This window comes from Phasianus colchicus, chromosome 4 (genome assembly GCF_987193195.1).
Source record: "Phasianus colchicus chromosome 4, bPhaCol1.hap1.1, whole genome shotgun sequence".
NCBI lineage: Eukaryota > Metazoa > Chordata > Aves > Galliformes > Phasianidae > Phasianus > Phasianus colchicus.
In genome coordinates this window covers 50,499,769-50,525,154 of record NC_143439.1, presented here as the reverse complement: position 1 = coordinate 50,525,154, position 25,386 = coordinate 50,499,769, and the positions used below count along the sequence as shown (strand labels likewise).

General features: G+C 40.5%; 1 protein-coding gene across 4 annotated transcripts in view; it reads right to left on the bottom strand.

Moving 5' to 3' along the window:
• Positions 1 to 13,328, bottom strand: part of PDS5A (PDS5 cohesin associated factor A) — a 74,488-nt gene extending 61,160 nt beyond the window's left edge. For 2 of the 4 annotated variants that reach the window (XM_031588498.2, XM_031588499.2), the window contains exons 1-2: positions 13,045 to 13,328; positions 12,059 to 12,229 (exon numbers count right to left, since the gene is read on the bottom strand). In XM_031588498.2, coding sequence (XP_031444358.1) covers positions 12,059 to 12,229; positions 13,045 to 13,071 — 198 coding nt within the window. In that variant the 5' untranslated portion in view covers positions 13,072 to 13,328. Of the gene's footprint in view, positions 1 to 12,058; positions 12,230 to 12,891; positions 12,952 to 13,044 lie in introns of those variants that run through there. The other 2 variants (XM_031588500.2, XM_090139547.1) reach the window with 2 other exon arrangements.
• Between the last annotated feature and the right edge of the window lie 12,058 nt (positions 13,329 to 25,386).

Sequence of the window (25,386 nt, the reverse complement as noted above, 5' to 3'; positions counted from 1 at the left end):
GTTTAGTTATTTTCATAAGAAGTTTCTATATATTACACACACATTGCTAAGAGAAAAAAAAAAAAAATTGGCAACTACAGATTTTCAATGCATAAAGCACAACAAAAGTGTAAGCTCTCTGCAAACACTGCATCTTCAAAGAATAGGCAAAATTATGCTTGGACATTTTTCAGTGGTGTCTGTTCAATTAAGGGGTCCCTAAAAAAAGTCTGCATACTTTCCAGAACCTAAGAGCATAAGAAATACAAGTTAAATGTCTGCCATTTTAAGAAGTGTTTTTGCTTTCTATGAATATCTGTGAACCAGATGAATGCATAACAGTAAACCTGTGGTCTACCTATGAGACCTGTGGTGTGTTACTAATGCTGGCTTTAGGCTGACAGAAAGAGATTCTAGTATTTACTAGCTCATGCTCAGCAGAGAAAAAAGAGCAAGCTCTTTCTGGCGCTTAGCTGCTGGGAGGTACCTTTTTAAAAAAATTATGATTATCTAGAAGATTCATTTCTCTGTATGAACATGTAATTTCACACAAGCCTTTGTTTAAAGAACAATCAACTGCAGCAGGCATTAGGAGGGGGAAAAAGAATGAGAGCTGGCATGAGGACAAATCTGTTTGCAAGCAATGGCCTGTCCCGCACACTCTAGTTCAAGTCACAGCACAAGACTCAGTAGATTGGACTGCAGAACAGGAAAAGACCAGTCTAAACATCAAAGCCCACATCTCTATCACAATACTAGTACAGAACTGTGGGCCATCAGGCATAGGGCAGCCTGAAAAACACTGAAGCCTCAAATTCTATTTCTTTTGTTCAAATAAAAAAGATGATAATGGGAGAAAGCAGAAAACCAAACATTCCTAGACAAAGGAAACTGTAAGAACCTCTCATTATATATGACACCCACCAGTTCTGAGCTCCAACATAAAATCAATTTATTCTGAAAGCAGTCATATATTAGCATGAATGGTACGATCTATTATTCTACCAGCCAGTCTGTTAGAACATTAGAAAATTCAACCAGGATCTCACAACATTCATATCAGTTCAAAACCACCAGCACCAGCAAAATTCACACCTGTGTATGAACACAGCATGAATTTCCAATGTAGCGCACTGCTTACATTTAAATTTGAGGCTCTCTGAAACAAGAGACATCATTTTGTCTCAGCAAACCAGGATGGGGGCAGGCCTTGCACCAATTCTTAGGGTGCAATTTCACTGCAGTGCAAGTTAAGCTGAATCTGCCAGTTCCATCCCTTCACTACATCAGCACTCACAAGATTGACAAGTGGCACTACCAAAAAATCTTTCACAGTGCAATTGTCAGTACAAGACAAAGGTAGCCCCACAGGGGAGGGCAGGACTGCTTCAGCCCAATCTCAGGATGCAGTTTAATTTATCCTCAAGTTGAGCTAAAGACATTGAACCAAATGAACAGTGTCCCAAATTAAACTGTTACTGAATGCAACAGTCATACCACTCCAAGAATGCCAGCACAAAGAGAAGGAAGCACAACAGAAGTTGGTCCACAAACAAGACCACTTGTCTGGCTCCGTTGTTCGCCTGTCCACACATTCCAATACATTGAAGCACAGCAGGGTTTGATTAAAAGTAATCCTCCAGCTACTGGTATAGCAACTTCATCCTTTCCAACTTCATTATTTCCCCTGCACCACACTCCTTCCCTCACTCCATACCTCCGTTTTTCATTTTTCTCATCTTAGTCTTCACAAACTTGATTTGCTTCTACAACCTTGAGAGAACTGTTGACTCAAAGAAGGAAAACAACTTTGAATTGGAACTCTCTGAATAGCAATAGCAGCAGGGTTAAGGATGAAAAACTCTTTTCTTCAGTAGCAGCATCAGCTTAGAATCTCGAAGTACTCAGGTGCAGCACTGCAAGAACAACAAGCTTCCAAAACACGATATACAAGAGGACTTACATTTTGTGTTTTTAGATAAACTAACTTGCTTTTTGACTAGATTAAAATATCTGCTATGCAGGTCAGCTTAGACTAAGCTTACTCACAACACGTGGCTACTCCACGATGCAGCCCTTTAACCAAAGCGTTGATAGAAGCTGAATCAGTTTCTATACAGAAACTTTTATACTCATCACAGCCCACGTATGGACTGAAGTAGAAATGATTCTGAAGAAGGCTAAGACAGGGTGAATTAGTCCTGCTGTGCCATTTCTCAAGAGAAAGAAAAAGTTTGAGACAAACTGCAGTACAGAACTCATGGAGAAGATGAATACGGTTTCGTATTGGCATAACAAATTCAATTCAGGCCAGTATACTCCGACATCCCAGCACAAGATCCAAAACAAAGTTCTGGGGTAAAAATGTCAAAATTAAACAAAATTAACTGGTAGCATTTCAACTTTGTAATCTGACTGAAGGCATTTTAACCTTTACAGGAAATAAAGGCTGGGAGCGTAAGCATTGGAAAATGCTATGTGCTGTGCTCACTTCCCCAGCTGAGGTTAACAAACATAGTCTTTAAACTGCTTTTCACTCCCAGTTCAAAAGATATTTTTAAAACTTACTAGGTTTTCAGCTGACTCACTTCCAGTTGTACCAATGCGTACCTATTCTACAAAGATAGATCTGTATCTTAAAGCCAAAATCTCATCATTGCAAAGCTGTCTAGATTACCAGTTTCAACTAGAATACAGCTGAAATCCCATTTCCTGATTTTCTATTTTTCCTCAGGCTGCAGAGTTATGCCTACCTTCATATTCCATGTATGTTTTCTAAGAAAGCCATGGCACTAATGGCTCACAAACGCAACTCCTAGATCAGGAGTCCCAGATCATCCTAGTCAGCATTTACAGATAGAAGCAAAAACAGTGCTTATTTTCTTGCCACTGGAATTTTACTGTCTTTAGAGAAGCTTAAGATAAGAGATGGATGAGAAGTTTTGCAGAAATAGTGACATGTACCATCTACATTAGCAAACGATGACTGAGTGAGGTATTTCAATAAATGGGCTTTCAGCAAAAACCATCACAATTCTCTTGTTTTTCTTTCTACTTTAATTTTTAAGTGAATTAATGTTAACTCGGCAGCAATTCAATGCTGAGAAAGAATTGCTTGTTTAAATACAACAAAAAGTCCATAGGGTGATCTTTTCCACCTTTTCCACCTCTTCCCAGAATGCTGAATTCTGTTTCCACCACCAAGAGAAAGAAAACTCTATTTCATCTCATTGCTGGAACAGCTGAAGAATTAAAACTTCCCTTCAGGTACCCTTTCATACCATTATGTCACTGCACAAAGGAGTATACTTCTGAACAATTCCTCTTTGCTGTTCCATGTAAACAAAGTGTTCTAGAAAAGTTACATCCTTTCAAACTGATGAGGACATTAGAACTGAAGCTCACAGGGAGGCACTGCAGCTAGTGACAGATAAGTAACTGAATATCATGTTTTACTACTTTAAATCACAAGAAGAATTTCCATGTCCCTTAAAATTTAATTTCAAATAACTTCCTACTAAATTATGACTGTGGTTTGATTAAATTTCAATGATGAGCTTACTATCCATAGATGTTACTGCAGTTTGGGTAATTAGGTACATGCATATATTTTAGAGCAGGAACACAAAGCTATTAAAGCAACATGACTTACCCTACTTTGACCACAATCTACCTGAACACAGAACAAAAAAAATTAAGGGGAACAATCTGGCAGCATTTTCCTTCCTACAGAAGTACAGTCAAACACTTTCTGTTTGTTTGTTTTCAGGAACAGTAAATGATTCCAGTACTTACTCTTTTCACACCCACACTACAGAATCAGACAATTCAATTGCAAGGCTCAAACTTCACATCACCTTCATATTAAGCACCTCCTACATTCAACTATTTGCTTTTATATTTTTCACCAATTGTGAAGCTAATTCTCAGGCAGTAAGAACTACAGTAACAGGATTTTCATGGTAAGCACAAGTTTGAAGTTGAAATTTTAATGGTCTCTCATGTCAGGTATAGCAATAAAATAGCTTTGAGATCAGCACGTTGTACAATATTAAAATGTATTTTGTAGATCTGCAAATCTGAAGCTATTCCCTGATGGTTAATCAGGTTATTTCCACAGAAAGTTCTAAGACAGACAGACTACTACTGTAGATGAAAGGGTACTCTTCTATGACTGCACAGTGAAGTTCACACTACTAACCACTCCCATAACTACTGAAGAGCTAAGCCTCTTAAGGACTGTGCTGCACCCAGTATGGAAGGAAGAGGGGAGAAGAAAACTGCAGAAAATTTTGATTTATCCGAAGTCTTTTTGAAATCCTCTCTTTTCCTACATCCATTAAAAGGATATTTTTAAGTAGAAACAAACAAACAAACATGCATCTCTTTAATACTTACAAACATATTTTGCCACCATAAAACTTTTGTACTACTTCAACAACTTGGAAATTTCTGACAAATCTCCTGAAGATGGCTGTCATAATTTCTACAAAAAGGTATTTAAAAAAATGCAACCTTCACATATTGTAAGGCCTATAACTCCCAATTATCCCAGCAAATAACATTTCAGCAAAGGTAACAGGCTGCATTTATTGATGACAATAGAATATCATGAAGATGAGTAACATTGCCAAACAGACAGAAGAAAATGGGCTAACTAAGGAAAAGTAAGACATTAAATAGGCTGACTGCCCTTCACAGTAAGTTCTGATGAAATTTTTCCCCCAACCATGGCTGCAAAACAGATCCCACCACTGCAGTTCCAACACCTCTATCAGATAAGTGCGTCTCCCTGTCTCACATTAATAAAACCTACATTTAGGATATGCCACGATACCTAGGAACGAGAAAATTCTCAGCTTTTGTTTCTGAGCAGGAGCACACTTTGTAGCCCTTCCATCTTTCTTTACTTCTAGCAGTACTTCACCATGCTTAAGACATGTTTGCAACAATCAAAAATCCAATGTCAGCACAGCAGTAGGAATACAGTTCATTAGTTTACTGCAGCTGCATAGCCAGCCAGCACACACTGCTTTGAGTGACACCAATAGTAAGCATGTGTTTTACATTTCCAGGTACCAACAGTGATTAAGCACATGCTGCAGTCCATTCAAGAACTTCATATATGAAGAATGTTTAACTTGGAATAGGAGCTACACAAATTTGGTTCCTGTAAAGTACAAACGTGGCTCTAATACACATTGTGAACTAATGATCTGCTAATTAATTTATTTATTTTGGTAGCAAAAGATAGGCATTAAGCAAACACAGTAACATGAATTGATTCAAGCAGGCAGGGAATAGAAGTAACCTCAGACAACGTTTCATTTTCCTTCCTATCAATCATCTTCATGCTACTGTCTGCAAACCAAGAGATAATTTTTCTTCTCTCCTCTCATAGCCCTGTTGCAAGATTAACACTTTGCTTATAGCCTTGAGCATAGCTAATGCTACTGCTGTTTCACAAACTTACGCATCCGAACTCCTTGTAGGAACGCAGCATTATGGCTAGGATTTTGTATCCAAACTTACTTCAGAATGTTTGAATACAGCAGGAGTTTTCCACATTTATACCATAAAAACACTAACTGCCAGGCACACCCACCTCAAGAAAGTGATTTACATCTTTAAAGCACGCCACTGCTGCAAACCAAATTCAGTTCTGCTCTGCCACAACCTTCCAGTACGACCCTGAGAAATAGCTGACCTTCAACAATATTTACGTTTCACCTTTCAATTTAAATAAATGCTCTTTCTCCATGAGAGGGGATTAAAACCAGAAATTCCTAATCTACTATCTGGCATCAATTATTTTCTATGCTTTTACCACAATTAACCTCTTGTCCAAGTTAAACAAATCTATACATACAACATCTCTGTACCGTTTCCTCAATCCTAATGTTAATACAGTATTTGCTATGTGATTATGTGCATTTAAAACAAACAAACAAAAGCCTTAAAGTCACTTCTGAATTTATTTATTGAAGATGCAAGACAATAAATGAAAAAAATATTGCAGGAGAGAAGAATTTTAGGCCTTCTTGGGCAACTGATCCTGCTATACTGTTACCTATTACAAAGTTTCTATAAGATGCCGGTTGTACAGCCTGCAACAAACTTTTTCCAGACAAGGCGTCATTTTCCAGGTTCCTAAGCAGAAAGAGGGGGCTTGCTTCAAAGAAGCGCTAAGCACTCCAAAGTGTAACTGAAACCAAAGAAACATGTGGTCTGAACGAGCAAAACCCAACAAAATGCACAGTCACTTCAGAAGTTACATCTCAGACTTGCCAAATCAGGTCCCTAAAGCCAACTTAGTTGTTGTTCCCCAGGCTCCTTCCCAGTACGGGCAGCTTTTCAATTCTCCATCTCTTAAACTAGGGTTCATATCAACCCCTCACCAAAAAACAATAACAAACCTCTAAGCACAGTACTATTAATAATCCTTTGAGGTTTTGATTAGAATAAACAAGGACAGAAAGACTTCTGGCCTAGTCTGTCCATTTCAGTGGTTCATCATCAGATCATAGAATCACAGAATCTCCAAGGTTAGAAAAGACCCACAAGATCATCCAGTCCAACCATCCACTGATCACCAATAGCTCTCTCACCAAACCATGTCCCTCAACACAATGTCCAAACATCCCTTGAACACCTCCAGGGTTGCTGACTCCACCACCTCCCTGGGCAGCCCATTCCAGTGCCAATGTTTCCAGAAGTTATCACAGTTAATTCAGCAACCTTCAGTTTCCACCCCTTCCTCCATCTCCAAACCAGGATGATTTTCTCTTGCAATGCATTTATATTTTTATTGCCAGGATACCATTTGAATAATATTATACACATGAAACTGCCATTAATTACTGACGTAGTTGTAACATAAGAAAATTATCTTTGAAAAGGATTTAGTCATCAATCAATTTGAAATAAAGTAACATCTAGATGAACCTACATGGTCTATTTCTCCAAGGATTGAGAAAACTGGGGCATTTACAAAGAAAAGAGCTATGACTTCATTGGAGAAAAGAAAAAAAAAAATCAGTATAAGATTTCTTCTTCTGACTGGTGGCCTGTCCTAGTTAATGAAAAACTTGATTGTTGCAAGAGTCAAACTAATTAAAAAGATTAAACTATGAGCAAATTCAAATTAGAAATTTGGCTTTAGGCTTCTGCGGCCAGCAGTAGCTCAAGAACATTGCTAACTGCAGTTTGCAGTTAAACATAATTAATGGAAGTTTAAGAAGTGTTAGAATAATTAATTATCTGTGGATCATTTTGTAACGTGGCAATGCAACCTCTACAAAGCTACTTACAGATCTTACATTTAAGCACATATGGCGATGCAAGTCAGAGGTCTAAGCCATGAGAACATGCATGTCATCTCTTACTGGCAAACAGTATTTGTTAGTTAACGCAATCCAACTGACCTAACATGGATCTTTGGATCTTTTCTCCCCCTCAAATGCATCAAATCCCAGCATATGACAACAGAAAACAGGTTCTCTTCTCTCAGATGACATTCTAGTTCTTACTTTTTAGTTTCCTTCAAAATAGCAACACGATTAAATCCAAGCTCCACCCAGCATAACACACAATCCCAAAGGCCATATAAAGAAATATTAGGTGAGTAAAGAGATTATTTTTTTTATCCTCACAGATCTCCAGCTTAATCCAAACATTAAAAGAGAAAAAAAAAATCCACACATAATAATTAGCATTAGTTATTAGCATTAACAATTTCTAGTGATGTGAGGATAATCTTCCAGAGATAAAAACATAGCAAGCTCAACTACAAAGAAGACAACATCTATTAATCTGAGGAACATACAGAAAGACAATGGGAAGGACAGGGAGTGTTTGTTTATATCAGCTAGTTTAGAAATGTCAAGGGACGAGATAAGGAAGTCTGCAAGGCACACCAGGAGTACCAATCCAGATGATCACACACTGGGCCTCGGGGTGGGGCAGCAGGGGGGGAACTGGAGGAGAGAGAGATAAAAAGAATCTCACAGAAAACACCTTGCTGGACTGTTACCATAGGAAAGAGACAAGGCTGCCAGACTCATTGTGATCTACAGGAAGACCAATTCCCCCCATCCAGAAAACCAGAACAAAATCCAGAATGCTACCCCAACTATGACAAAGGACTGCATAATCCTCAACAAATTCTAACCCACAGAACACTCATTTCACTAAAACTTGATTTACACTGCCTTAAAGCTTTGTTAAAAATCTCTACACTGAAATATATCTCACTCCATTCTTTTGTAAAATTTCAGAAACTGTTTTTGTACTTCTGTATTTCAGTGCCTATTAGACATACTTTGTACATATTTTACGAGTTACACCAATGTGTAGATGTAAAGCCAACTGCTGCACTACAGACACTTTCCTTTTTCCTACGTATCTCTCAAACACTAATCAAATCATGTAAGTATCAATACAAACCTAAACTGAACTTGTACATCACACATCAGTTCTTCTACTGAAAAAAAATATTAACAGCAAGATAAAAATGGGGACTTTTGTATAGTTTCTGCATGACTATCTCAAAGAAAGACGTTTGCAAACCTGCACATTGAAATCCACTCTGAAATTTCTTCAGTACAGGACTGCCCCAAAAAATGAGATGCCTTCTCTCCTAGGCCAAGACAAGCATTTGTCAGCTCTTCTGAAAAACCAGGCAAGAAAATGATTCAGGCTAAAATCAGCGCAGTAATTTTTTTTCCTCCTAAGTTTTAACCCAGATCTGTTTACCAACCAGTTTTACCACGAGGCAAAACAAAACACTTGTTGAGAAGATAAAGAACACGGGTAGGAAGACTAGCAGCAGTGACAGACATCTTTCACTGGCAGCTCTCACTTCACCTTTAAAGGCTGTGAGAAACTCTCTGTAATTTGGACTGATGTGGTTATTTTAAGTAACTGTGACAATCAATTACACTACTACTAATCCTACTCCTAATGATGACAAGGTTACATATAAATCACATGAAAATATTCTCTTGTGACCAAAGAAATTCGATATTTTACTGACAACAATATAAAAGTTCTATACAAGCTTGATAAGGCAGTAAAATATATTCAATCTTGAAAACGTTCAATAGTCGATTATTTCTATTTGTTTTAATTTTGAGGTCATTGAGAAGTTTTGCAGGACAAATGCTGAGTGTCTCAGGCTTCCTTCAACTACCTTAAAGGAAAAAATATAACACCGATAGTACAACTGTTCTCAACTAGTATTTAGCTGCTGTTTTATTTTAGACCTGAAGAAGGACTTGGGTGACTTGACTTATTTATTTTCCACTTATATCATTCCATTAAATAAAAGATGCTATCTCTCCCCACAAACCTCACTAACATGACAAACATTTGATTTATAGCTCTGAAACCAACTGCTATATAATGAATTGGTGCACTGTAAAGAGCAATATTATCGCCCCCCAAATTTTCTGTAGCCACTTTGCAGGAAGTTTCAAAACGATTACTTGCTAGCAGCCTCATTTGTCCATTTAATAGATTCAATTAAGCTCAGGCCATTTGTCCCCAGCCACAGCACAGTACTGGTAGAATCACTTCTTTAATGGCTGAAATGACACACAGTGTACCATCCTACTCCAAGGAGGCACTGAGCCATCAGCGTAACCTAGCACACTAAAAAGCATCTTTGACACCATTAAGTACCTGAGCTCCTGGTGCTTTGTGCAACACACACGTGCAATGCAGAGGCTTCTCCTTTCAGCTCTGCTCAGAAGGCACATGCTGATTTGAAAGTTCTCAATACCTCCATCTTTGGGGCAGTGCTAATGTTATCATACATATCTATCAAAACACTGCAAATGAATCTGGCCTACATTTTATTACCCACAGCCCGAAGCAGAAGGAGAGAAAGGATAGAAAAACACTCTTTTTAGAAGTCCTTGGCACAAAAGCTGCTGCTCAGGCACTCTGGGACAGGTGCCCAGAATGTCTCAAGTTCCAATAATAAGAAAAGCCTTCATTATGAGTAGAAGCCTGGACACAAAAATACAGATGTGATATCAGAAAAGTTGCTAATATCAACACAAATTTGCAGCCAATTAAGTTGACTGTGCCTTTAGTAAGTCAGAGAACAAAAATGTGCTTGCACCAAGAAGAGTGGCTTCATGACATGCAAAAAATACACACGGAGCATCTTTAGGTGATATATGACCAAGTCAAAAGCCCTACAGCTGCAAGGATCAAAACATGCCTGTACATCTTGCTCAAGCTGGCTTTTATCAATATTTAAAGCTCTGGAAAGTTATCTTTAAACTGAACAAAACTTTCAGGTGCATTTCTATCTAAGTACTGTATTACATTCCACATGCCAATGTGATTTCCTTCCTATAAATCAAGTTGATATAAAGAAACATGGACTTCATATGCAAAGATTAATGCTCACTTTTGAGCAAAAACAAAGAAAGAAAATGTGTTGGGTTAGTTCTAAAAGGCACTATATTTCTTCCCATTTTCTTGATGTTTTGGGAAAGTGAACAACGGATGAAAAAAATTTCCAAACTCAGATTAAGCAATACCAGTACAAGAAGAAAAATCTTTCTATGTTGCTTCGGCAACAATGAAGCCACAACCAAACTATTTGCTCCCATTTACAATTAGTCTAGAGAGCAATTCCTTAACAGTACTTGATAAAAAATGAGAAAAGAATACCTTCTCTTAGCCTGAAAGTCACATAGAACACACAAACAGGCAAATTCAATGATACACATATGTAAGTCTTGGAAATCCTACTATTTCTGTTATCTAGGATGGCATGGCTCACCAATGCAAGTTCTCCCATTAGAATAATAATACGAATACCCATTTAGCACAAAGGTTTCAAAACCACACTCCTCCCCGTTCTGCACACTCTGTGATTCAAGGTCTCTGTCCAAACAAAGCTCTAGGTTCTTCTGTAACAATATGCCACTGTAGCTTTGAAAATACCAGGTTAGACTCTTGCATTCAGCAAACAAATTTCCAGTCTGTAATTGTACAACAAGGTCAATTTTCACAGAAACAAGACACAGACTGAGACGTACTGCTTTGAGAGCACAGGACGATGCCTACAGTTTCTTCACATTTATAGTTAAGATGTTTTCCACTGTGCTGAGCGACTGGGTGAGACTACAATTTCTATCTTTCAGTCTTTGTGGGGATACGATTGTGATGGGAAACACATCACCAGATTAAGAGAATATTTCTGATCTCAAAAAAATCATTACCACATCTCCACCCTGGGCACAGGACCAAATCCTAGATTACGACAACATTCTGGTCCAAAGACCATGGTGCTAACAAATGAGCTGTGCTAATATTTGGTCAGCGCTTAATCTTCTTCTCTGTTTTTGGCACAGAGTTGAGAAATAATACTACTGTATCAGAGTATTTCATGTATCTAAAGGAAAGAGATTAAAAAAATACAACAGCCATAAACCTCACACTCCCCCAGGATGCTGTCAAACAAGAAAAAAAATCATGTGTTAACAGCAACGATCCCTTTTGTTTATGAAAATTTAGCAACTGTGCCAAGCATCAGACACGTGAGTTGTATTAAACTCCAAAATCTGATGGATTTTTACATAGGAAACAACTACAAGGGTCCGCTATGAATTCCAGAAATTCACCTTTGTTGGTTATAAGCAGCGCTGTCTTTTTGGTCCAGAATACCCTAAACTAGACCTGGTCATTTCCCCCACCATGCTGAATCTCGCTCTGCTGGAACCCAGGGATACCTCCTAGCTTACCAACAAATAGCTTGGCAATATATCCTGAAATTGGTAATTACGACCCCGCTTCAGAACCCCCTCCAACATGGTGGATGCATTTCATGCACAAATCAGCAGTTCTCTGTACCGATTCCAGCTTTGAGAGAACACATGAGGACAGTCAAGAACTAACAATCAATTCCTCCTCTTTTAGAGACGAGCAAGGAAGCGGCGTTCTTATGAACGTCTGCGGGCGAGGAGACATTTCAGCTCTGATAGGAGAACTCGGCAGTCCCGCGATGACACATTTACTGCGAGAAGCAAAAGTTGCAGGAAGAGGGGCCGGGATGGCCTACCTTTAACCGTTTCACCACCTCATCGTTTGTAATTTTGTCGGTGATCTCCTTCACTCCGGGCGGGTAGTAGATGATTTTACCATCGGCGGCGGGTTTTGGTTGGGCAGCCGGGAAGTCCATCCTGGCGCCGCCGCTCAGAAACTTTCCTTCCGCGCAGTCCTCTACCGGCCTCTATCGGCCAGAAAACAAAAGTTCAGCGGAATGGCACCGACTTTCTAACCCTCTTTTTCCATTTCGAACCCTCAATTCGCAGAAGGCCCCGGCCCCAGCCGCGCCGCCCGAGCCCCCGCCGCCACCCGGCCGCATCCCGCCGTCCCGGGGCCGGACCCGCCGCCCCGCCGCCCCGGCCCCTCCGCTCCCCGCCGCCGCCTCCTTTCCTTTCATCGCGGGGCCGCTCCAGCCCAACACCGATAGTTGGGAGCCGCCGATTTTACAATGAAATTTCGGCCCCGATCGAAGGACGCCCCGGTCCCCGGGGGACGGCGGGAGGCCGAGGCGGGGCGCGGGGCCGCGATGCCCGGCCCGCAGGGCGCCGAGGAGCCGGCACGGCGGCGCGGAGCCGGGAGCCGAGGCCTAAACAGTTAGGCCTCAAAACTATCGGGAGGCAGAGCAACCGACGGGAGAGGAGGGGGGGGGGGGCAAGGAGGGAGGCGGCGGCGGCGATCGCAAACAAAACCCCCCCGCCCGCCCCCGGCCCCTCGCCCGGCCCCCCCCGGGCCGCGGGAGCCCCCCTCGGGGCGGGGGCCGGGCCGCTCGCCACTTTCCGTTTGTTCCCGCAACTTCACGGCCCGGCCCGGCCCCCCCCGGCCCCGCCGCGCCCCGCCGCCCCTCACCGCGCGCCGCCGCGGGGCCCACAAAGAGCCCCCCCCCGGGCCGGCCCCGAGCACGGCCGCCCCCGGCCGCGGGGAGGAGGACGAGGACGAGGAGGAGGAGGAGGAGGAGGGGGCGCGGGGAGGGAGGGACGCGGGACGCGGAGCCGCCTTTACCTCACGCAGCTCCGGAAGGTGCAGCATGGAGCGGCCTCCGCGCCGGCCGCTCCTCGCCGCTCCGCCGCCGCCCCGCCGGCCGCTGCCCGCCCGCTCCCGCCGCCTCCTCCCTGCGCGGCGGTGCGGCGGCTCTGCTCGGAAGGGGGAGGGGGAGCTGCTCGGTGGCGGCGGCGGCAGCAGCGGAGAGGGGGAGGCTCCGCCGAGCGCGCGCCGCGGGGACACAGTGCCGCTCTCCGTCCGGCCGGGGAAGAACAGCCGGGAGGAGGCTCCGCGCCGCGCCGCGCCGCCCCCTCCTTCTCTCCTCCCTCCGCCCGGGCCCGGAGCCGCAGCGCCGCCCAGGCGGGACGCCCCCGGCCCCGAGGCGGGGTGAGGCCGGCAGTAAGTCGCGGAGCCGCCCGCGGGGCACGGCGCGGGGCGCGGCCGCCTCGGCGCTGCCTCGCGCTTGGCGCCAAAAGCGGCGGAGCGCCGCGGGCCGAGGGAGCGGGCCGAGGGCCGAGGGGCCGCGGCCTCTCGCGGGCGGGGCCGGCCGCTGCCGGCTGCCGAGCGGAGACGCGTCGGTGGCTGCGCTTCGGGCGCCGCTCGGCCCGCGTTTCCGTCGGCTCTTGGTTCCGAAGTGCGGACGGTGGCCGCGGCTGACCTGCGTGGTAAATGGTCAAGCGGGGGAAGCGGCGTGTGGTGGCACTGCGGCAGGGAACGGCCTTTCTCCAGCCGGGTTTACGTGCCGACATCTAGGCGTTCTGCCTTCGCTGCCGGCAGATGAGTGTCTCAAATTTGGATTTCCACATAATTCAGCAGAAGCTCAGAGGTGCAGGTCGAGGAGGCCTTGCCACCACCCTCAGGGATTCCTTCCCTGTGAAACGTCTTTGTACTGCCATATTCCTTCTGCTTTCTGACACGTCTGGAAAGTCACTGACACAGCGGGATCCATCCATCCCTTCTGGGCCTGTGCTTTATGCCACGTGTGTCCAAGCACAGGTGTCCAGGAAGTACCATGCGTTTGCTCGTCCTGCATTCTGCTGATAGTTCATGGTTACACACCAGCTCAAAGTGTCTCGTTTGCAGTTAGCTGATGAACTTTCTGCAGAGGTCTGCAGGGATGTGTGTGACTGGAGGGCACGAGGAGCTGGCTGTGTGGAGCAGAGGGGAGGTGAACCCTGCGGCTCGCAGGGAGGGGTCCTACTATCAGATTATGAGGAATGGCAGGAGAATGAGGAGCTCTCAGGTATTTCTGGAGTGATCGTGTGGGCAGGAATTTCTCTTTCTAAACCCGTGCTCTGTTTCCCTGCAGTGTCTTCCTGAATTGAACTGAAAGCTTTGGGTGTCTGCAGCCTACTGAAACCAGCTCTGAAGGATGGCAGTGAAAATGGCCGAGAGCTGAAGGAAATGCTTAGGGAATTCTAACGCTTTTGGAATCTAGAGTGATGCCAGGCAAGGGGTTAGATCTGGTTCTGTGTCCTTGGTTTAAAAAAAAATAAGATTCTCTCCATGCTTAAGTTGGATTGGGGAATTCGCAATAGACAAGTGACCAAAGAGTGGGATACAGAAGACAGTTTTAAGGAAATTGTACTGATTTTAAAACATAAATGATAAAAAGTCAACTATTTTTTTTTCAGAATTGTTTTTTTTTTTTTTTTTTTTTCAGAATGTAATGAAAGACTTCATTAATTTCTTAAAAAAAAAAAAACAAACAGAATTAAAAATAGATTCTCTCAAGTCTTAAGATATTGCTGGAATTAGGGCCTTTTATAGAAGAGCTGCAGGTTTGTAGAAAAATGGTGGTAAAATTACCCTTAGAGTCTGTCTTTCTGTCTGTGTTGTTGTCCAGGCTTCTAACAACAGAACTTGCCTGTGGTAACCAAGGACTTTATTTTATTGAGAGGAAGAATAGACAATAGGTAGAGAATCTTCCCCTTCTGTTTTATAGATACAGTGAAATCTTATACAATGAATTGGAGGACACAGAAATATCCTTATTTGACTACATTCTGGAATGCTTTGGCGAGAGAATTAGAATGATTCTATGGTGGAAGTTGGATTAAAAGAGATTTCTGCACGCATGGTTAAATTTAGACAAGGGTAAACTTTAGTAGGTCTAAAGAAGTAGGAGCGGGAAGATGGAATATTTTGTAGCTCTTCTGGGCTTTGAAATGAAACTGGAATCCCCTTCTGCTAAGTGAAATCGCTGGCAAAGTATGCCTCATTTATCATTCTAAAATGGAGAGAATCAGTTGCTGCTACAAGAGACTGTGTTCATATAATAAACATCTATATAGTAGTTGAATATGCTCCAGTTACTCACGACTGATTATTTGTGTTTGTGCTCTTCTTCTGACATCTGAAAGTATAGTAATATGTTTTAAAGTTGCAGGGTCAAATATTCAAAAACTAAGATGCTAGAAATTTCTTGAGGCAATGTGATATTAGAGGTCGGGCTCTAGTTTTGAGAGGTAGGCTTAGTGCTGTTGTCTGCCTTGTACCACTGGCTTTGTACTTTTAGAAGATAGTCTGGTTAGATTATGGTTGGACTTGATCTTTAAGGTCTCTTCCAACCTGAGCAATTCTATGATTTTATTTAATATTTCTTCCTAAACATCAGTGCTGTTTAGTTTAGATTTTTGGAAGCAGGACTCAGACTAGCTATCAGCCTGTCAAAAACATGCAAAAATACACATTGCCAGAACTATTACACTTTTAAGGAACTTTTCTTTTTTAATCCTTACATTAGATACTTTGCTTCCTAAAGCAAATGATGAATACAAGCAATTCGATGTAGATTCCTCATTTTTAATATACTTATATTAACACAATAAATCAGAAACAAATTCTGGAAGATTATTCTGTTACTTAAAAAGAGAAGCATATATCAAGAACCTGTATGATCTGTCTGCAATTTAAATAGAAATAGAGAGAATGGAAGTTACTAAAAATAATACAAGAAATAAATTTGAAGTGACCCTTTGTAATTTTCTTTATGACCTTAGTATAAATCTAGGAAGGTGCTATGCAAATTTCTCTGTTGGGCAGAGTTGAAGTCATGTGGGTGTGATAATCTTGAAATTTCTCTGAAGTTCCCCTTTTAAAATGTTTATTTGTGTATTCTTGAAAGGCTGCGTTTTATGTAAATAGTTGTATGACCCCGTGTCATAACATCTTGTAGTTAAAGGTTTTTTACAAACTGGCACCACTTTACCTAGAATCTTTTATACAGCAGATATAGTAGGGAAAAAAATGAAAGAGAAGAAGGCTTCTGTCCCACATGTTGCTTTTTGTCCAAGAGAAGTGCAGTGCAGAGCTCAAGTGTGCAGTTCTATCAGTTTTGTTTTCCACCAAAGAATAAGCTAAACTCTTTTATTATAAGATATGTGTACTCTGTAACTAATACGTAGTTAAATGTGACAGTTAAAAGGTTTCAGTCAGAGCTAAGGTTTGCTTGTTTAATTAAAATTTTATCTTGAGCAAGCTGTTCATGTAGCTGAACACCTCACTGTGTGAACCAAGATTTCTGCATCTTTTTGCAGACTTCAGATAAAAAGTGGAGTTAAACATTGCTCCACAGTAATTACTAAGGATTCATAATTCTCAGGATTTTGTATGTGGAGTACATACAACAAAGAAAAAGTCCCAAAACATGTTGGTAGAAAGCTGAGTATTCCAGAAAAGGTTTATGATAGCTTTCAGCTTTTACGGACACAATTAGCCAGCAGTATGAGTAGTTTGGCCATCCCTCAGCATCGGAGTTGTCCTTAGCCCTGTAAACACAGGTGAAGCTCTGCAGTAGGCCGTTGTATTCCTGGTAAGATTTGCCACTCTCTAATTTCTGGTATCAACACAAAGCACAAGTTGCTGATGTACTGTAGTCCACAGTAGGAGTGTTTTTCCAGTGTACTGATGTTACACTGTCAAAGGGCTCTTAGGATAGCTATTAATTTAGATGCTGTTATCAGATATATGCTGTTTTGAAATGAATCTTAGGCAGATCACGATCAGCTAAGTTGTTGAGAGGAGTATGTGCAAATTCTGTAATCACAGTCTGATTAGGCAGTGGCCTGTCTCCACAGAAGAGAATCAGCAGGATATGTACTTCTGGATCATCTGAAATTCTAAAGGGCAAAAACAAAGTGTGTGGTTCTGATACCAGACCCAATTAAGGGAGTTATGAACACTTAATTGCCTATTAGTCTGAATACATGCATCTAGTTTTCTGAATGTGCAAACATAAAGACTTCAGATAATCTGACCTGAGGTACTCTTAATCTTAATGAACAGTCCTGAAATCTGCTTGCAGGTATGATTGCAGCTGGTAGTGTCTGGTTTATTGCCTTTGCTTATTTGACCTTCACCCTTCTAATTTCAGCATGCAGCTAAGATCTGACTTGGGCTCTGCTGCTTTTACAGCTGTAGCCAGGTTCACATGATCCCTTGGGCTTTAATGGATGGCTCTGTCTAATAATAAGACCTAGTCCTCAAATTTTACTGACTCCCTGCCTGGCGAAATTTCTATTGGAATTCACTGACTTTTAATCTCTCCTCCACCTTGTCTTTTTTCTTTTTTCTTTTTTTTTTTTTTTCTAGAATACATTTACTTAAATGTTTTGAGTGTTTTGTTTTTAAATACACTTGTAATGGTAATCTAAAATATAATTTATAGGCAGACTAAGACAAAGGATGCTACATACCCTTGAGGCATATTTGTTCCACTTCTTTGTCTGTGTCCTGTATAGGAAAGTAACAGGAAAAAAAAAAAAGTTGTTTTTTCCTGGTAGGGGGAATAATGCAGCACAAGATTCTCAGAACAAAAAAGCCCAGCTTTCAAGTGTAACAGAAGAGTATGGACTGATTAAGCACAGGGAATTCCTTAACTCATGTTAAATTAAGCAATGTGCCCCTGTTTCCAGTAACAGCTTAATGGTTGTTCTCAGGTCTTTGTTAGTACAGTAGGCACAGATAGTGCTAATGATCGAAAACGAGGCAGGCCTATCAAGACACTGCAGTGTATCATGAACTGCAGAATAAGTCATATCAATCAGTCAGCATAGCAAACAAGTAAGAAATTCTATCTGGTGGGTTAGCAAAGCACTTGTCTTCCTAATAATAGCTGTGCTCTTGAAAGGTCCTGCTTTGCAGAACCTCTGCAAAGGTGGAGTGTGGACCTTCGCTGCTGAATTTTTTAAGTAACAAACAAATAGGTCAACAGAAAAAAAAGCATCATTACTTGGTTTCAGCTCGAGCATTTAGCCAGTTTATGTAGCAGATTGCTTTGTAGTTATGAAGTTTTTTGTTGTTTTCTTTTTTTATGAAAAGCTATTTATTTTTTCAATAATGCACTTTTCTTTTTCTCCCATGACAGACAAGTTCCTCTGAACTCAAGTGAATTCAAACCGTAGAAAATCTTTCTTTTTTTTTTTTTTTTGTCCTCAGCTTTGCACAGAAGGTTTTTCTTTCAGCTTTTTGACTTTGATATTAGACCACGTTTCTGATCTCCCTTACCTTTTGTCTGTCAGTTTATTCTTTCACATATGGAGTTACACACAGTTCTTCCAGTTATAATTATAACCTGTAAGTTTGCTGCATTGGGTCTTCAGAGAAATGCTTGATGTTTGTAATTACATTTTGCAGCATAGCATATCTTGCATAAAAGTATCTAATTGTTTTAAGTTCCTGTTTTTATATAATGATGTTTTATACAGTTTCTGTAAATTGAGGATGGTGGTTATACTCAGCTGAGCTAAAGGTGGGTTTCGTAGCAATGTGGGTTGCCGTAATAAAAGTGCTCCAAAATGTATCCCATTCCAGTGGGTGTTTGCAGTGAAGTTACTCTCACTGAGAAATCACAGAATCACAGAATGGCTTGAGTTGGAAGGGACCTTGCAACCCATCCAGTTCCAACCCCCTACCATGGCAGGGATGCCACCCACTACATGAGGCTGCCCAGGGCCCCATCCAACCTGGCTTTGAAGGCCTCAAGGGATGGGGCATCCACAGCTTCTCTGGGCCACTTGTTCCAGTGCCTCACCACTCTCTGAGTAATTAATTTCTTCCTAATGTTTAACCTGAGTTTCTCCTCTTTTGATTTAAAAGCATTCCCCCTTGTCCTGTTAATTACTGTCTGCCTGTGTAAAGTCTGTGTCCCTCCTGTTAAGTACTGGAAGGCCACAATGAGGTCTCCCAGAGCCTTTTTCAGGCTGAACAAGCCTAGCTCTCTCAGCCTTTCTTCAAAGGAGAGGTGCTCCAGCCTTCTGACATTCATTGTGGCCCTCCTTTGGACTCTCTTCAACAACTCTGTGTCTTTTTTGTGCTTGAGGCCCAATGCAGCGCTGGGGGATTTTGTCCTGAGAATGGGGACAAAGCTAGGAGGAAAAGTCTTCCACCTTCATGTGATAAATGCAACAAATACAGCTTTGAAAGCAAGTTGTTTTATTCAAAGCAAAATTCATAAAACTCTAGAAAAGGAAAACTTGTGCATGTTATCTCATGAAGACAATCAACTGGAGAAAGAAAGGGCTTCCTTGGAAAAGAGAATCTCACAGTTCACTGATAACTCATTGAATATCGCTGTTGTGAATTAGGGAAGGGGCACATACCAGGTGGGTGGTGTTCTCCTTTGAAAGTGATTTTCTAGCCATAATCTGTCTAAATGGATTTTTGCTCTGTTTTTGTTAAGGGCGCTTTTTTTCCAGTAGTGTCTGAAAGATGTCCTTTGGAATCACATGTGCAGATAGAGCAGTTTTACTTGCTGCTAGACTTTCATGGTATAAAGGCAGAAATATCATGGATTGGTAAACCAGTGAAAAAAAAGTGTTTACTTATGAATTCGCTTGCAATACTGCATTCACAGAACTACTGAGGTTGTTTCCTTTGCTTGGAAGTTAGGTAAAATCAATCTATTAGCACATGCATATTGGTGTTATCTTAGGAGAATGTTTAGAAGCCTCCTCAATCCATCACTAGTTTGGGGCATTCTCTAACTGAAGTCGTGGCAATCTACTATGAATCATCTATCCACCTCCCTTCTTGCAGTTCTCTATTATGATGACCTGTCACTCCATAATTACATTCTCAGGGATATTTCTATCTCTACTCCCAATGTGTCCAAAGTACATACATTTACACCTACTCATTTCTGACAACCAAGTCTGCTTTTGTCCAGTAATGTCTTCAATAGGAGCATTTATCTTCTTTTTCTGTCCAAGAGATATGCAAGAGCCTTTACCTTGCACCACACTCAAAAATTTGCATTTTCTTCCTGTCGCTATCAGTAATTACTCAGGATTCACATTCATAAATTGCTACAGCAAAAAATGAAGCATTTCACCAGTTAAATCTTTCTACTGTTTGAGGTGAAATGTTTTTTTTTCAGGCTGATATAAGGAAAGCCGTGGCTGAACCAACTGTTGTTCAAAATGTTATGGTTTCTATTGGATAGATTCTGACTGGATATATTTGATCCCAGATAACTGAATTTATGAACGGTCTCTGTAGCCAGACCATTAAACATAATATTATATTTTTATTAATTAAGTATAGTTAATTATGTCATATTCAAAAATAGCTTGTATTTTTAACTGACTTTTTATTGGCTGTGTCTAATGCTTGCTGCACAGTAGAAGCAGTTGTGACAAAGAACATTAAGACATCAGCCTATGGTCACTTAAAAGGAGTCCACTGCAAATACAGCTTTTGAGTTCTGAAATGTCCTTCCCCAGTTTTATTTTTTATTTATTTATTTATTCACAGCCAGGTTATAAGGAAATATGCAGTTATCACATCTATAATTTTAACATATTTATGTTTGCTTGATATTTTTTGAAATCAGGACAAATTTGGGGAATTTCTAAGTTGGCACTGCTTTTAAAGGAAATACCACTGAGAAAACTGGAAAGTTTAGCCCACAGCAGCTACCTACGAGGGAGAAAACTATACAAGAAGTCATCCTTTTCCCCCATTTAGATGAGAAATGTTCTGTGGTCTTAAAAATCAGAATGTGTGGTACTGAAGTTCTAATTAAAAGGCTTCTTCAGAAGTATTGATTATATTTGTGTTGTTGCTGTTCCTAATTCTTTCAAGGATGCAATGCCTTCTGCTTGCAGTAAAGAAAAGAACGATACAAAACTTTACAAATGAGTATAAAACTAGAATCTACCGTTATGATGAAAGAAAGAGATGTGATGAATGGATGCCAAACCTCAGAGCTGTAGTGTAATGATGGGGTCATTTCATCATGATGGATAGATATGTCCATGTAGTATTCAGAATCTTCAAAAAGGGCTTAATTTATCATACTTGAGGAAGCATTAAAGCATTTGGGTATGACTTGAAGCAAAAGAATCATTACAATTTGCCGTTGAACAAACTCAGGAAATATATTGATCATACAGGTTTATGCTGCCAGAAAAACAGCTAATGATGATTCAGTCTATGTTTTGTGCATAGTTTGAGGAAATGTTCATTATAGCCTTACAGAATGTATGTCAGTCTTTGGGAACTTAAATGTAAAAGCTGGAATTTCAAAACCTTATTAAGTACAATTCTAGTTCACAAAAATAGCATAATATATTTGAACTGTGGAATTGTGTGGCCATAGGTGAGAGAGGACACTACATCAGATGGTGTTTGGAGTAAAAGGAAAGCTCTAATTTTCAAACGTTCTGGTGCATAGTGTTCAGTAACAGCAATATTGGTAAATAAAGATGGTGATTGAGTTCATCTGAGCTAGTATTCAAATGGATATTTAACAAAGTGGGCCATGAATGGGTTTCTAAGGAGAGGACAGAACACCAGGAATGGAGCAGATGAAGCCAGAAGTAGGCTAGACAAGGCAAGAGCAAGCAAAGAAGTGAGCAAGCATGGCTGTGACAGATATGAATGCTTAACATGTGTTCACAGTGGCCAGACTGTGAACCAAAAATTTGCCATGACTGAGTATAGGAAAGTTCATGATGGTAGCAGTCACTGGAGATGATGATACTGAATGCCAGCAGAGGGACCACAGTTTGTAAAGTGGAGTGATATGTATCCACTTACAATTTTACCAGCATCTAAAACACTATTTATATCCTGTCTGAAATTGGCAAGGCAGCTCATATGTTCTCCATGTAATGTACTGTAACTACACTGTACCTAGCACGTAAATGTTTGCTTTCTTAAATATAATGGTACTGTTCCTTTTATCTTCCAGACACTGCATATTTATGCCTAATCTTTTGTATTTTCAGTTAAGCGTAGGCTAAAACTGTCAGCCTCATTTATCTGAGACTATTAAAAATGCAGACAAAGGCTTTCAGCCAGCATGTGAACACTGAAGTTGCTACTTTATATGTACCCAGTTTTTGCTTATGGAATGTCATTGTCTATATCTGATCAATATTTTTAAAATTTCCTTTGAGATCTGCTCAGCAGTCATCTGTAATCCAGCGTGTGAAGAAGTAAGCTGAGTGAGTCAGTTTCTTCATTCCTTTTCAGAATCATTTAGCTCTGACACTGCCTTGATGCGCTAGGCTTGTATCCTTGTTTCAAAAACTGTAACAGTATGTTCTTTCACAGACCTTCATAGCAAAAAAGATTTAAATGATAAAATATGTTGACAAGCCTATCAGAGTTTGAATATAGCAAGAACAGAGCAGCGTTACCTGTAGGGGGAGAAAACATTAGATAGTAACTGGTAATAAGTTCTTTAGTCTCCTAATCAGCTGCATATAACAAGGAAGAAATGTGACTAAATAGATACAAATGTGCTGACATAGTCTACGAATAAAATAAGAGTTTTACAGTTTCTGGAATTCAAGCTAGCTTGCAGTAATAATTAATTTGTATTACCAATTACTCCAATTTTGCGGGTTGTGTTCTCCTTAGTAAAAAGAATTTCCCCTTAACACAGTGGGAATACAGGAAGGTGTATGAATGAGATGAAGAAATGGGAGGAGCTGAGATGAACACACATAGTAGGGAATCTGGAGCTGTCTGAGCATAAGGGAGTTTCATAGGAGTAAAAAAAAAAATCAGAGATGGAAGGTGAAAAGAACAGCTGAGTGAATTGCAGATATATTTTAAATATCGTTATTTGTGATCAGTAAGTACACCGTTGCCAAAGTCGAGCTGAAGTGAAGAAGCCAAATTCTGCACACGATACTATGCAATGCTCTGTTATTTATAAAACTAGTTACACATACATTTAATATTTACTTAATACCAAATTCATTTCTAGTTCACTCTGTGTATTTGGAAGATACAAAAAATCTTTTCTGCAACTGGCTGAAAGAACTTGCAAGACTTTTACAAATCAGAGCATACTACTAACGTTCAAGTTTAAAAAAAAAAAAAAAGATTGTCATGGATTTTTTGCCATTTACACAGGGAGTTCCAGCTGAGCTGAAGACCTGCATCAAAATATTTTGGGACTTTTATTTCTGCATACCTGCTTGATGTTTTGGTGCTTGTATAGTTAGTAAATGTCTTCTTGCTGATCCTGGGGAAGAACATGTGTGCGACAGTGGCAGCAGTCATACAACCAGGTGAAACAATCTGCTGGCCACAAAACAGCAAACCTGGCTATGTAGAGATGACAGGTAAATTAAAAAAGCTTGAATTGAGGAAGTGCTTTCTCTTATATCAATTCTAATAGTAGATTTAAATATAATCTAGATAGGGACTTGCTTTTTAGGTGCCTTTAATCAATGCTGAATTTGAAAAGTAAATGTGTAATGTTGAAAATTGTCCAGTTCATAACAATAGTGACATAAGGATGTAATTCTTATCGAAGTCACCCACTGGTGTCTCTAACCATCACCACTGCACAAGAGAAGAGATCACACCTCAGCAATGGAAGAGGTGCATCAAACAAATGAATCGCTCCTCATTCAGTGTTACTTTACACTATGTTCTTTCTCCCAGGTTCCCAGGGGAACGTAGGCACCAGGAATCAAATCATTCAAAGAGTTCATTGTCTGATCATCCATTTGAAGAAAGCTTAAACATTTTTTGCATACTGGTTGTATTAACAGCTTTTTTTTTTTTTTTTTTTTTTTTGCCTATTAAGATGGGCCCATATCCAAATTGCGACATCCTGAATTGTGTGTGAGCTAAATCTGGTTACAGATACGAATCTGAATATCATGAGCAGGGTGGAGTAGAGCTAAAGATCTGACTCCCTCAGCCTTGTTACTTGGATTTGACATGAGTTTGCCATGTCCAAGCTAACCCTATTTTTTTACCTAGCCCCTGAATAAATTGGAAACTTAAAAAGGTACTGTCATGTTTTGTATCTGAAACCGTAAGGTGGTGTTAAGCTGCCTGCAGTGCTCTAAATTTCAGTTTCTTTTGTTGCTGGTGTTATTCATTGGGAAAGAATGTGGCCCTGTTTCTAGTGACAGAAGGGTTGAAATGGTATAAAGTAGAAGTAAAAGGTGGATTATTTTGAAGAGACAAAAAAAAAAAAAAAAAAAAAGCAGGAAAGGCAAAAAAAAAAACCAAAATAGTTCCATAGTTCCCCATTCAGCAGTGACCAAATAACGATGGAGTCTATTTAAGTAACCGAGATTCTGTCATGTGACAGTTACATGGAGTCACATACTGAACAAAGAATTTCCTTAAAAAAAAAAGAAAAAGAAAAAAAAGAAAAAAGAAATGTAGTCTATGAAGCTGTTTTTAAATGCTCAACACTCCCTGCTCCCTTCCCCCATCTCCTTGGCTTCTTGTTTCAGTGTAAGGAGTAGAGCACACAAGTTATTCAAGTTCAGAAACTAGTTAGTGAAATTGAATTCATAAATGAGTGCTAGTGATTTTAGACCATAAAGTGGATCCTAATTTATTTTTACAAGCAGCATGACTGAGGTTAAGCTTGAAGGTTGCTGCAGCCAAACAGGTTTTTTTTGTAAAGCTGGTGACTGAGGAACATTGACACCACACGGGATACACATACCTGTGCTTATGTAGCATGTACTTATACAGTGTAGAGTTTTGAACTCAGAAAGTTTTTGTGAAATACAAAGGTCTGGGCCAGATCTGTATTTCGAAATAAAACCTCTAAAAAAAAACACTGCTGAAAGAAAGCAAATAGATTTTTATACATTTTGTAATCTGATGATAACAGTCACTGTGAGGTAAACGTTTATAAATCACTTGTAACTGGCAGGCTGTTAACTTCTGGTAAATGATTTGATCAGTCAGTGGAGTAGAGTCTTTCTTGACAGGTAAAAGTGTTTATTCACTCAGATGACATTAATAGGTTCCTGAAACTAAAATTCAGGGTCATAATTAGAAATTCCATTCTGCAGCAAGGTCCAACATTTTAAAATCTGTGAATGAGAGCAATAAAACAGCTGACAGGAGAATGGGAACACTGCGGGG